The 13,492-nt window shown below is 45.9% G+C and overlaps 1 protein-coding gene across 1 annotated transcript in view; it reads right to left on the minus strand.

Annotated features, from left to right (window-relative positions):
* Positions 1-13,492, minus strand: part of LOC124555323 (probable medium-chain specific acyl-CoA dehydrogenase, mitochondrial) — a 194,721-nt gene that overhangs the window by 109,518 nt on the left and 71,711 nt on the right. The window contains exon 5 of the mRNA XM_047129201.1: positions 5,316-5,396. Coding sequence (XP_046985157.1) covers positions 5,316-5,396 — 81 coding nt within the window. The remainder of the gene's footprint in view (positions 1-5,315; positions 5,397-13,492) is intronic.

The following is a 13,492-nucleotide window of genomic DNA, read 5'->3' on the forward strand; positions in this document are numbered from 1 at the left end:
TCCAGCACTAGTGAACTTTCAGCACCCCAGTGGTGAAAGCTAGCAAAACTGATAAATTACTATCAAAAAATGTTCTGATGGCTTAATCAAAGATTGCTGTTTTTTAATGTCTGTTATAAATAAAGACAAGACTACATTGCAAGAAAGATTTGGAATCCTGTTTTATCAATGTCAGATACTAAAATTTCAATAAATTCTTTTAAAACACAGTCCCAGTAGTGACATGCAGGGACAACCATTCACATCTCTTCATACAACATTTATGTCCTTTGGTAAAACAGTGTTCTGCTACCGCAGGTTTCTCAGGCTGAAACAAATGCCTGTGGCACTGGTGCTCAACACATCAGTCCTGAATGTTATGAATTGTCTGACCAATGTACGTTTTCTCACAATGGTAGGAAATTTTGCACACACTGGTTTCCTCACTCCCTGAGGCAAGGAGCACTCTATCCTTGGCTAGCACATGAAAAACACTTTGAAAATAGGAAGAAATTTTTAAAAAATGTGGTATCAAAAGATATACTCACTGAAAAAGTGGGAATATCATTGCTTCACATGTATCTTCTAATGCACCCTGTGACAGTGCAAGATCCAGCTCTTGTGTCCAGCTCTCTGCATCTGAAATGCCATAAGCTCTTCTCACCAAAGTCCACAGGACTCCTTGTATTGGAATGATGGATAAGAGATCAATGCATGCAGGTAACACTTGATTTGTGTGAACTTTTGGTGAACACTATGTCTCAGTGTCTTGTCATCCTTCCTGTAAGCCAGGACATCTAGAAATGGAACCTTTCCATCCCTTTCAACCTCCATCACAAACTTGAAGCTGGAATGAAGGTAATTCAAATGATCTAGGAAATGGTTAAGAGAATGGTATGGCCACATGTAGAGACGAATGTATCATCGATGTACCTCCAAAAACAAAGAGATTTTAAAAAACACCATCCTCAGTGCCATGTCCTCAAAGATTTCCTCAAATAAATTGGTGATTATTGGGGACAATGAACTCCTTATAGCCACTCTGTCAGTTTGTTCAAAAAATTTGTCATTAAATAAAACAAGCTTTGATGTCAGCACATGGCAACAAAGCTTAAGAGATTCCTTCACCCAGTTTCTTCACTAATTAACTGCAAGGATTTTTGAAGAGGAACCTGAATAAAAAGTGATGCTACATCAGATCTGACAAGCATATCCAAGGGATCAAGGCACAAAGACTTCACAATTGGATAAAAAGTGTAGAATTGTAAATAAAATGTTCACATTTTCTGACATAAAAGCCTAGAACAGACACTAAATACTTGGCCAAATTGTAGGTGAGAGCATCCAAAATAATCACAATCTGCCAAAACTGAGCCCCTTGTTTGTGTACCTTGAGTAGACCATATAACCTCAGAGGTACAGCTGCAAATTTAGGTATAATACATTCATTGTGGCATTTTCAGGATTTGTTCATTATATTGATGCAAAAATGGTCAATAAAATTAAAAAGTAGGCTAGTTTTGCCTAAGGACAGGAGAATATTCATTTTACTCACACACAACCAGATCACATATTCAAGGATTTATTTTACTTGCACTTGAAGGTATCATCACTACTCTTAAGTGTATCCTGGGAATGGGTGCATAGCTCTTCCTGGTTACTAGCAGACGATGCACACAGGAGTGCCATCAGTAGACTGTCTTCAATGTTTCAGTGGCTTTAGTTCTTTACTCAAGTGGTTAGTCACTGTTCATCAACAGCTGTCATATTCTGATATTGTGGCTTGAGAAGAGATGATGCCACACTATCACTTTAGCGTAAAGTCCTAAATTTTGCTCATACATCAAACGTTCCCATCACTGATTTCATGTGTGTGTTTGACTAAGAAGTGTCCAGCTTTCCTAAGGACTGAGCTGATGAATTTAGGCAAGGGGTCTTGCATACACTGCTTCAGACATCACCCCTGCAGAGGAACATCTCATCTCTCTCATAAGGGCAGCAGCTTTGTCCATTAGAGAAGACCAGGATTTAATAATTCTACCAGCAGACAAAGGCAGCACCATGGTTCTTCTTTCACAGGGTGGTCATTCAGTAAAAATGAATCATTTACTTGAGGGCTCTGCATACTCCTGAAGAACAGCCCATTGCCTGTTGATGTGCTTAGAAACTTTGTCCTGGTGCTGCCATTCTGCCATATTTATATGGTCTGGCTAACATACATAAGCAAGGGACTCCACTTCAGCTGTATGTGAGTAATTTGGGTGCTCCCACTTACAACTTGGCCAAGTATTTAGCATCTTTTCTAGGTGCTTATATCAGAAGAAAATGTGCACATCATATTTCCAATTCTACAGTTTTTATACAATGATTGAAGTTTCTCTTTCTTGGTCCCTTGGAAATGCTTGTCAGGCTTGATGTAGTGTCACTTTTTACCCAGGTTCCTCTTCAAGAATCCTTGCTTTTAATTGATGAAGAGACTGGAATAGAAAATCTGTAAGCTTTGCCACCATATGTTGGCATTAAAGCTTGTTTTATTCAATGACAGATTTTTAAAATGCCACCCTCAGTGCCATGTCCTCAAAGACTTCCATAAATGAAATGGTGACTATTGGGGATGATGAGCTCCCCATAGCCACTATCAGTTTGTTCAAAAATTTTATTTGTGTTTGGAGGTATATCGATGATATGTTTATGGTATGGCCATGAGGGAGAGTGTTTCTTGTGTGCTAGTCAAGATTAGAGTGTTTGTCAGCTCAGTAAAGGATGACTTGGTATTGAGGAAGCCTGTTGTGTACAAAAGCCCTGCCATTATGGAAAAGCTTACATTAGTCAAACAATTCATACTATTCAGGACTGATGTGTTAGGCCAAAACAAATGCCTTTGGCAATGGTGCTTGTGGTGTCACCGCCAGACACCACACTTGCTAGGTGGTAGCCTTTAAATTGGCCGCGGTCCATTAGTATACGTCGGACCCGCGTGTCGCCACTGTCAGTGATAGCAGACCGAGCGCCACCACACGGCAGGTCTAGAGAGACTTACTAGCACTCGCCCCAGTTGTAGAGCCAACTTTGCTAGCGAAGTTACACTGACCGATACGCTCTCATTTGCCGAGACGATAGTTAGCATAGCCTTCAGCTAAGTCATTGGCTACGACCCAGCAAGGCGCCATAGCTTTGATAATTAATATTGTGAAGCATGTATCATCAAGAGCGATGTTCTACAATTATGGATTAAAGTTAAGTATTCCAGAAGCTACGTACTTTTCTTTATAGCATTCATTATGTATCCTGTTTCAGATGTCACGCCAGCCTGCGTGAGTTTAAGCGCGTGCCTTTCGGCTTCCTCTCATTGTGTCTAGGCTGTCTTGTCTAGACACAACAGTGCTCAAGAAATCTGTGGTGCCAGAACACTGTCTTACTGAAGGACATAAAACACAGTCCCAATAGCAATTTTCATCTCTTCATAAGTTTAAGAGATCTATGGGCATCTGACTATCTGTCAACCTTATGTACAGGGTAACCCTTTTCTCTATAAGATTTGGAACCCTGTTTTCTCACACATTAAAAAGCAATGGTCCTTGATCTGCCATCAGAATAGTTTTTGATAGTGATTTATTGATATCATTACCAAATTAACCTCTCCTTGATGCCTTAAGATGTGTCTTATCTATATAGCCCTTCCTTTGTTAAAGCCTTGGCATAAATTGCCTTCTCCACGTTTCTGACACAATACCTCCTCGTTAATTATCCAATCTACCCATCAAATCCTCAGCATACTTCTGTAGCACCACATTTCACAAGTTTCTATCTTCATTTTGTCTGTATTGTTCATTATGCCAGTTTTCATTTTATGTCCTAAGTTATCTTGCTTTACAAATAACAAAACTCTTTTGCTGCCTTGAGTTTATCATTACCCATTCTAATACCCTCAACATTATCTGATTTAAACTGACTATATTCCTTTATCTTTTTTTTCACTTTTGTTGAATTTGATATTGTAACCTATCTTCAAGTCATAATTCATTCCTCTCACCGAGCGAGATGGCGCAGTGGTTAGACACTGGACTCTCATTCGGGAGGACGACGGTTCCATCCCGTGTCCGGCCATTCTGATTTAGATTTTCCGTGATTTCCTTAAATCACTCCTGGCAAATGCCGGGATGGTTCCTCTGAAAGGGCATGGCTGACTTCCTTCCCCATCCTTCCCTAATCCGATGAGACCGATGACCACGCTGTCTGGTCTCCTTCCCCAAAAAACAACCAACAACAACAATTCATTCCTCTCGGCTGATCTTCCAAGTCTTTGAAATATCTGACAGAATTACAATGTCATCAGCAAACCTCAATGTTTTTACTTCTTTTCCTGGACTTTAATTACCTTTCCATGTTTCTCCTGAGTTTCCTTTGATGCTTGCCCAATACACAGACTAAAAGTTAGGGATACACTAAAGCCCTGTCTCACTCCCTTCTCATTTACTGCTAACCATACATGTCATTTGACTCATACCTGCAGTGTGATTTTTGTACAAGTTGTCTATAGTATTTTGCTCCCTGTATTTTACTGTTGCTAACTTCAGAATTTCAAAGACAGTATTGCGATCAATACTACCAAAGGCTCTCTCTTAATCTACATATGCTATAATTGTAGGTTTGCCTTTCCTTAGATTATCTTCTAAGATAAGTTAATTTGATCATGACTTGTTAAACTGAAGGTGAGGTAATATTCACAGCTGTCAGTACTTGCCTCTTTGCTACTAGGGTTGTTACATCCTTCTGGGATGTCCGAGAAAATTTTTCCTGTATCAAATAATTTGCGTGCCAGGCAGAATAGTTTAGCTGTGTTTTTTTCCAAAGGTGTCTATTACTCTGAGAGAATGCTGTCTACACCAGCTGCCTTGTTGCAACTTGGGTCTTTCAGTACACTATCAAACTCTTCTTATACTGTCACGCCTCTCATCTCATCTTCATGTACTCCCTCTTCCATTTCCATAACATTTGTTTGTCTGACCTCTCCACAGATATCCCTCTACAGTGGTTTCACCTATGGTGTGTATATGGTATTTAGGGCAAGAAGGGGGCTAGAGGGGGGCGGGCATAACTTTCCTCATATTGAAATACAATCATTAACTGTTTTGTTGTTTCTCAAATAATTTATGCAACATTGTTTGTTCAGTTAACATTTTGAATAAAAATTCTAGATAAATCTGAAACTCGAGAGAATTTAATCTTCCAAAGCAGACACATGATCCCTTAAACAACATAAAATATCTTTTGAAGTTGTCTTAAGAGCAATTTTAAATAAGTGTAAGATGATGATAAACTATTGCCATACTTACTGCAAGAATTGGTTCTTCCACCATGCGTCCTAGATATTTTTTTTGCTGCTCTTTATTTCCTGCTAATATAACTGGAGATTGCTGGAAAAAAAAAGAGGAGTTTGTCTTTCTTTTCGTACTAGTGACCTTTGCAGTTACATCTACTCCAGATAAATATAACTCTTGACAGTGAGGATTATGCTATTGATATTAATTACACTTTGTTTCATGCTACAGATGTATATCCTGGTATTATCATTTGATTCCTTTTTTATTTTTTTTATTCTTTTTTTTATTTTATTTATTTTTTTTTTTAAAAAAAAAGCTGTTACCATCTATCATGCACGTTAAAATATCTTATTATTTTTATTTTACATCAAGTAAAATACACATGTAAAGTAATGAAAAATCTTTAACATAACCTGAATGTATGAAATATTTTCGATGTTGTAGGTATCAGTTACACAGATAATAAGGAAAGACATTCAGAACTTAACAAGACCAGCTTTTACCCAGACCATCTATGACTACATTCTCACTGTCATGCTTCCGGCACTGTGAAATCAAAGTTTACAGTCTACAGATTAGTAATGGGGCTACCTCAATTCATTAAAATTATGCAGTGATTGGATTAAAACAAAAGTTTTGCCAGTTAACAAACAATTATAGCCTGCTATTTAAAGTCACTTTATGCTGACACATAACAGATTGAAACTGTTCCAGGTGAGGACTCAAACCTTAACTTATCACTGCAGTGGTGTCTTGGTCCTCAACTGTACAACTGTATATGGTGGTCAGAAACAATCTGAAAAGCTTGTAAGTGTGTTGCAGGGTAGGTAGTGTCAATAAATAATTGTTCAGAAAAAATTCGATGTGTTGTGGCGTTTCCAAGTTAAATTGACATTGGAGTTAGCCAATAACGTCACTGTGCATGCAAATTCAAATGGCCTACCAGATACAATTAGTTTCGGCTGTTCTCATAGCATAGATGACAGCATATGAGACTTCTCAGTTTTTGGTTCTGGTTCAATCCTCACTCCGTGGTTCAGTTTTAAGAAACACAATTAAGAATACATTTGGGCACATTGTCTCTGGTGTACCACTTGCATTTCCATGTGCAATGGCCTGATTGGCTTACTTCAATACTAACAAAGTGATGTTTCTGAGTTAATATCAATTTTTTTCTTAAAAATTATTTCTCAGTACAACCTACCCTGCTTTAAAGATGTTACCAAAAATCAGGACATTTTGGGATTTTTGGTAACAATTTACTTCACACTTTTGCACAACAGTCTAGTATTTGGATGGACATAGGCAATATATGTTTTAATACTCTATACATAATAGACAAATGTATGCATAATACATAAAGTGAAAATTCCCATACGTATTTAGCAACTGCAAAGCATTGACATGTTCACTAGTCTTACATAAAATCATCCATTGCACCCACTGCAGCTGTGCAGCAGCCTGTGTCCTCTCCTTCATCAGCTTGTAACAAGGGTGTCCTGGTGTCCACGGACCAGGCGCTCAATATCGCCATCGATGCCGGGCCAATACACTTGGCGCCGAGCCAAAACTTTCATAGGGCACATACCCCAGTGCCCGCGGTGTAACAAACTGAGCACCCAAAGCCACAATTCCAGAGGGATGACTACCCGGTGGGCATCTGACTCCGTGGCCAACAGAAGGACATCATCGACCACACAGAGCCTGTGAGACAGGTGGCGCCAGGGGCTGAAATTGGACTGCATCCGACGAGTAACATAGGACGGCCACCCGTGGACCACGTAGTTGAGAACCTGCCGCAAGACAAGGTCGCGGCGGGTAGTCGCAGTAACATCAGCAGCCATAAGAGGAAGACCGTCCAACGCATCCCAGTGGGCGGAATCAATGTGAAAGCAAAGGACCTCCTGTTGGTCAAAGGCAGGATCGGGGCCTGCTGGGAGATGTGACAAAGCATCTGCATTAGCATGGTGGGCGGTGGGCTTATACCGGATGGTGTAAGCGTAACTACATAAAACAGTGCCGAGTGCTGGAGACGTTGAGCCGTCCGCTCGGGAAGGTGAGAGTGGGGCCTGAAAAGTGTAACCAAGGGTTTGTGGTCCATCAGGAGGGTGAACTTTGTCCCAAAGTGATAGGAATGAAATATTTGTACGTCGAACACGATCACCGGGGCCTCATCTTCAATCTGGGAGTAGTTTCGTTGCGCCAGGGTCAATGTCTTAGAGGCATAAGCGATGGGCTGTTCAGAGCCATCACCATCTCGGTGGGCGAGGACAGCCCCAATGCCGTATGCCGAAGCATCAGTGGCCACAACCAAGGGGTGGTCTGGAGAGAAGGGAGTAAGGCAAGGGGCGGACTTCAACATCACCTTTAAATGGAGAAAAGCCTGGTCACAGGCAGGAGTCCAAACAAAAGGTACCCCTTTGTAGCATAAGTGATTGAGGGGTTGAGCAACGGAGGCAGCCTGGGGCAAGAACTTTAAGTAATAAGTAACCTTGCCCAGAAACACCTGCAGTTCCGATAAGTCCTTCGGACAAGGAAGGGCTTCAATGGCCATGACATTACGACCCAAAGTGCGAATGCCATCTTTGCTAAGCCAGTGGCCCAAGTATTCCACTTCCGGTTGAAAAAAACAACACTTATCCAGCCGACAGCGGAGACCAGCAGACTGCAGAGCGTGAAATAAGGCGCCGAGGTTTTGCAAATGTTCCTGGTGGGAACGCCCAGTGACCAAGATGTCATCCAGATAATTCACACAAGCAGGGATAGGCTGGGTAAGCTGCACCAGGAATCGCTGGAAAATGGCCGGTGCTGAAGAGACACCAAAGGGAAGGCGCTTGTACTTATACAATCTGAAAGGCGTGTTGATAACCATGATGTTCTGAGATTCGGCATCCAAGGGCAACTGGTGGTATGCCTCAGCCAGGTCGATCTTGGAAAATTACTCATCCACCCCCCCCCCCCCCCCCCGGCAAGCTTGGCAAGAAGATCTTCCTGTCGGGGAATGGGGTAAGTGTCAACGAGGGACTGAGCATTGACTGTAGTGCCAAAATCCCCACACAGCGGAAGGGACCCATTGGGTTCCGATATGACCACCAGCGGTGTCGCCCATGCACTATAGGTTACAGGTTCCAGCATGCCAGCAGCCTGGAGCCGATTGAGTTCCTGCTTGACCGCTGGCTGTAAGGCCACCGGAAGGTGCTGGGCCCGGAAAAAGCAAGGCTGTGCATCCGGCCGGAGGGTGATGTGCGCCTGAAAGCCGGAAGCACATCCGAGATCTGGTGCAAACGACAACGCGAAAGCGGTGCACAGATCGTACAGGTCCTGAAAGGGAACAGCCGTGGAAACGACCTTAACTTCATCGGAAATTGAAAAGCCAAACAGTTGAAATGCATCCAGGCCAAAAATACTCAAAGCCAATGGATGGTCGACGACAAAGAGGGTAAGGAGCCGTGGGACATGCTTGTATGTTGCCTGGACGACGAACTGCCCACGAAGGGGAATGGAACCATCTCCATAGGTGACCAAACGGTGAGAGGGAGGCGACAGTGCAGTAGAGCCCAGCCGTGTATATGTCGCCATAGTTTTCAGGTCGACACTGGGGCCACAGTCTCCTTGATTAATGACATCCTCAGTGAAAATGCGGAGCGTGAGGAAAAGCTTCTGCGCTGATGGGTCATCCTGTGGGACGACCAATTGCAGAGCGTGGATGGTATCTTGAAGCCCAGGAGGGGCAGGACTGGATCGAGTCGAGCGACTATGACAAAACGATCGGATGTGGCCTTCTTTGTTACACAGTGTGCATGTTTTCCAGTGGTGGGGACAATTAGCCCGCAAATGGGCAGTAAAGCACTGTGGGCAAGACGGAAGTGGGCCGCGTGACCAGCGGGGAGGGACGACTGAAGGCGCCAATGCCACAGAGACGTCGGAACACGAAGAGTCCCAACAGCGCTGGCCCTGTTGGCTGGGCCACATCAATGTCACGAGGGCGGAACCTGCCGGGACGCCGTGATCACTGCCACCTGCGGTCGCGTCATAAGATGCTCGTTAGCCACTGGAGCAATTTCATTGGAGTTGGCAATGTGGAGAATGTCTTCCAAGGAATGTCTTTAGTGTCATTAAGGGGTGGAAATGACAGTGGACGCAGGAAAGCATCGGACACCTGAGGACCCTGAAGCTGGTGCGGTAATGCGTCCTGGGCAGCGACTTTGTCTGTTAGCAACTGCAGCGACTTTGTCCGTTAGCAACTGCAGCGACTTTGTCCGTTAGCAACTGCAGCGACTTTGTCCGTTAGCAACTGCAGCGACTTTGTCCCCCCCCTGCGGGTCCGGGGATTAGAATAGGCCCGCGGTATTCCTGCCTGTCGTAAGAGGCGACTAAAAGGAGTCCATCCCCCTCACGGGGGTAGTTAGCGCCTGCGTCCGGAGACGGACGGTTCCACGACCTATCATCGTGGTCTTTTTGGTTTTTCACTTCTTGTTTCTTCCTTCCTTTTGTTGGTTCCTTTCTTTGCTCTTCTCCACCTCACTGTCTTCCTTTCTCATTGCCTTTTTCTCCTTGCCATCTCATTGCCTTTTTCTCCTTGCCATCTCATTGCCTTTTTCTCCTTGCTTTCTCATTGCCTTTTTCTCCTTGCTTTCTCATTGCCTTTTTCTCCTTGCTTTCTCATTGCCTTTTTCTCCTTGCTTTCTCATTGCCTTTTTCTCCTTGCTTTCTCATTGCCTTTTTCTCCTTGCTTTCTCATTGCCTTTTTCTCCTTGCTTTCTCATTGCCTTTTTCTCCTTGCTTTCTCATTGCCTTTTTCTCCTTGCTTTCTCATTGCCTTTTTCTCCTTGCTTTCTCATTGCCTTTTTCTCCTTGCTTTCTCATTGCCTTCTTCTCCTTGCCTTCTCTGGTCTCCGCCTTGGCGTTTGAGACAGTCTGTCCTCTTTCTCCCTCTCTTTCTTCTTTTTACTATTCTTCCTTCCTCCCTGTGCGTGCCTGAAGGCCGACCCACGCATTCGCACGCGTAGCCGGTGACGGGGTAACGCGTAAGTCCCCGCCTTGGGTAGACATGTAAGGCACGCGCGTACCCCCTGGTAAAGGCCAGGCCCGGGGAGGGGTGATTGCCTGAGCTGATACCTTCTGACCATGCCGATTGGTCCCTCCGTCTGTTTCTCGGGAGGTGTGACCTGAGGTGTAAACATTCACCTAAGGCGGGAGTGCCCTCTGAGAGGGTCCCCACAAGGAAGGAGCGCGCCATCGGAGACGCTGGCAATCATGGGGGATTCCTCCGCAATGGATTCTACTCCATTTCTTTCGACTTCGACCCAAAAACGGAAACGTGACCAGCCAACAGTGACAAAAGTACTACCGCCTGCCCCCACAGTTCCTCGTAGTTTCTCGATCTGAGGACGGAAAGGATTTTTCCTCTGTCAATCCTTTCGTTATTCAGAAGGGCGTAGATGCCATAGCCGGATCTGTCAAATCTTGTACCAGGTTGCGTAACGGCACCTTATTACTAGAAACTGAGAGTGCCTTTCAGGCACAAAAACTGCTTTGGGCCACCCTCCTGTACACGTTCCCTGTCCGGGTGGAGGCCCACCGAACTTTGAATTCGTCTCGTGGTGTAGTCTATACTAGCTCCCTCGACGGATTGACTGACGAGGAGCTTCAATCATTCCTCGCTGAGCAGGGCGTGACGGCTGTCCATAGGGTCATGAAAAAGGTCAACAATGACCTTGTACCGACCCGGACAATTTTCTTGACCTTCGATAGTGTTAAGCTGCCATCGCGCATCAAGGCAGGCTACGAGGTTATTTCTGTTCGCCCCTATGTCCCGACACCTACGCGCTGCTACCAATGTCAGCGTTTCAATCACACTCGACAGTCTTGTTCCAATGCGGCTAAATGTGTCACTTGTGGCAGGGATGCCCATGAGGGTGACTGTCCACCTCCGTCTCCTCGCTGTGTGAACTGTCAGGGTGACCATGCCGCATCCTCCCGCGACTGTCCTGTCTATAAGGAAGAACGCTGTATCCAAGAAATTCGGGTCAAAGAGAAAGTGTCCACCTCGGCTGCTCGCAAGCTATTGGCTAGTAGGACGCCCACGCTGCTCCCAGCGGGGAAATACAGTACTGTCCTCGCCTCTCCTCGGACTACCCGGGAGGTAGCAACCCAGACATGCGATCTGACCTTCAGCACCACGGTCGTCCGTTCGGCCAGTGCTAAGATCGCGTGGTCGACGTCTCCTCTTCCGCCCATCACGCCACAGACACGAGCACCTTCCTCAGCTTCTGCTAAGACGAAGACATCGAAGTCAGATGCACGGGCCTTCAAGAAGGAACCATCCCGTGCAGACTTCCTCCGTACCTCGACCTCCCAGCCTTCGACCGGTCCTTCCACTACACGTCCTTCCAAAAAGGCGCATAGGAAGCACAGTTCTCCTTCTCCGCCACGGCGCATTTCTTCTCCTGCGCCACCCAGCGGTTGCCGCCCCAGGCCGTCATCTGTTTCGCCTGGCCGCACCGCTGGTAGCCGTACATCTGGCCGTTCACTGGCGGAGGAAGCTCCCCCTCCCGGCCATCCTCCCGAGATGGCCGATGACCCTATAGACCCAATGGACGATGACTGTCCGCCTACTGATTGCGGCGGCAGTGCTCGCTCGAAGCCAGGCCCTAAGCGGCCTTCGAGGTGACCACTTCTCTCATCTTCCCTTTCTTACGATGGCACTTATTCACTGGAATATTCGCAGCATTCGCTCCAACCGAGAGGACTTGAAGTTGCTGCTCCGCTTGCACCGTCCGCTCGTCGTAGCCCTCCAGGAAACGAAGCTACGCCCATGCGATCAAATTGCCTTGGCACACTACACCTCTGTGCGTTTTGACCTACCCCCTGTGGTAAGTATCCCAGCTCATGGAGGGGTTATGTTGCTGGTCCGGGATGATATTTACTACGATCCCATCACGTTGCACACCGGCCTGCAGGCAGTTGCCATCCGCATTACTCTCCCCACTTTTACGTTTTCCTTTTGTACCGTTTACACTCCATCGTCATCTGCCGTTACCAGGGCAGACGTGATGCAACTTATTGCTCAGCTACCTGCACCATTTTTGTTAACTGGAGACTTCAATGCCCACCATCCCCTTTGGGGCTCTCCAGCATCCTGCCCGAGGGGCTCCTTGTTAGCAGACCTTTTCAACCAGCTCGATCTTGTCTGCCTCAATACTGGCGCCCCTACTTTTCTTTCGGACACATCTCACACCTATTCCCATTTAGACCTCTCTATATGTACTCCCCAACTTGCACGCCGGTTTGAGTGGTATGCACTTTCTGATACATATTCGAGCGACCACTTCCCGTGTGTTATCCATCTCCTGCAGCATACCCCCTCTCCGTGCTTCTCTAATTGGACCATCTCCAAGGCAGACTGGGGGCTCTTCTCTTCCAGGGCGACCTTTCAGGATCAAACCTTTACAAGCTGCGATCGTCAGGTCGCACACCTCACGGAAGTCATTCTCGCTGCTGCTGAATATTCCATCCCTCACCCTCCTTCTTCTCCATGTCGCGTACCGGTCCCCTGGTGGACCGCAGCCTGTAGAGACGCTTTACGTGCTCGTCGACGTGCTTTACGCACATTTAAACGCCACCCTACAGTGGCGAATTGTATCAATTATAAACGATTACGTGCTCAGTGTCGTCGTATTATCAAAGAAAGCAAGAAAGCCAGCTGGGCTGCTTTCACAAGCACCTTCAACAGTTTTACTCCTCCTTCTGTTGTCTGGGGTAGCCTGCGCCGGCTATCTGGCACTAAGGCACTAAGGTCCACTCACCAGTTTCTGGCTTGAAGGTCGCGAATGACGTCCTTGTGGCCCCTGAGGCTGTCTCCAATGCCTTCGGCCGCTTTTTCGCAGAGGTTTCGAGCTCCGCTCATTACCACCCTGCCTTCCTCCCCCGCAAACAGGCAGAGGAGGCTAGGCCACCTAACTTCCGCTCCTCGAATTGTGAAAGTTATAATGCCCCATTCACCATGCGGGAACTCGAAAACGCACTTGGCCGATCACGGTCCTCTGCTCCAGGGCCAGATTCTATTCATATTCAGATGCTGAAGAACCTTTCTCCTGCGGGTAAAGGTTTTCTTCTTCGTACATACAATCGCATCTGGATTGAGGGACATGTTCCCGCATGCTGGCGCGAGTCTATTGTTGTCCCGA

Source organism: Schistocerca americana, chromosome X (genome assembly GCF_021461395.2).
Source record: "Schistocerca americana isolate TAMUIC-IGC-003095 chromosome X, iqSchAmer2.1, whole genome shotgun sequence".
Taxonomy (NCBI): domain Eukaryota; kingdom Metazoa; phylum Arthropoda; class Insecta; order Orthoptera; family Acrididae; genus Schistocerca; species Schistocerca americana.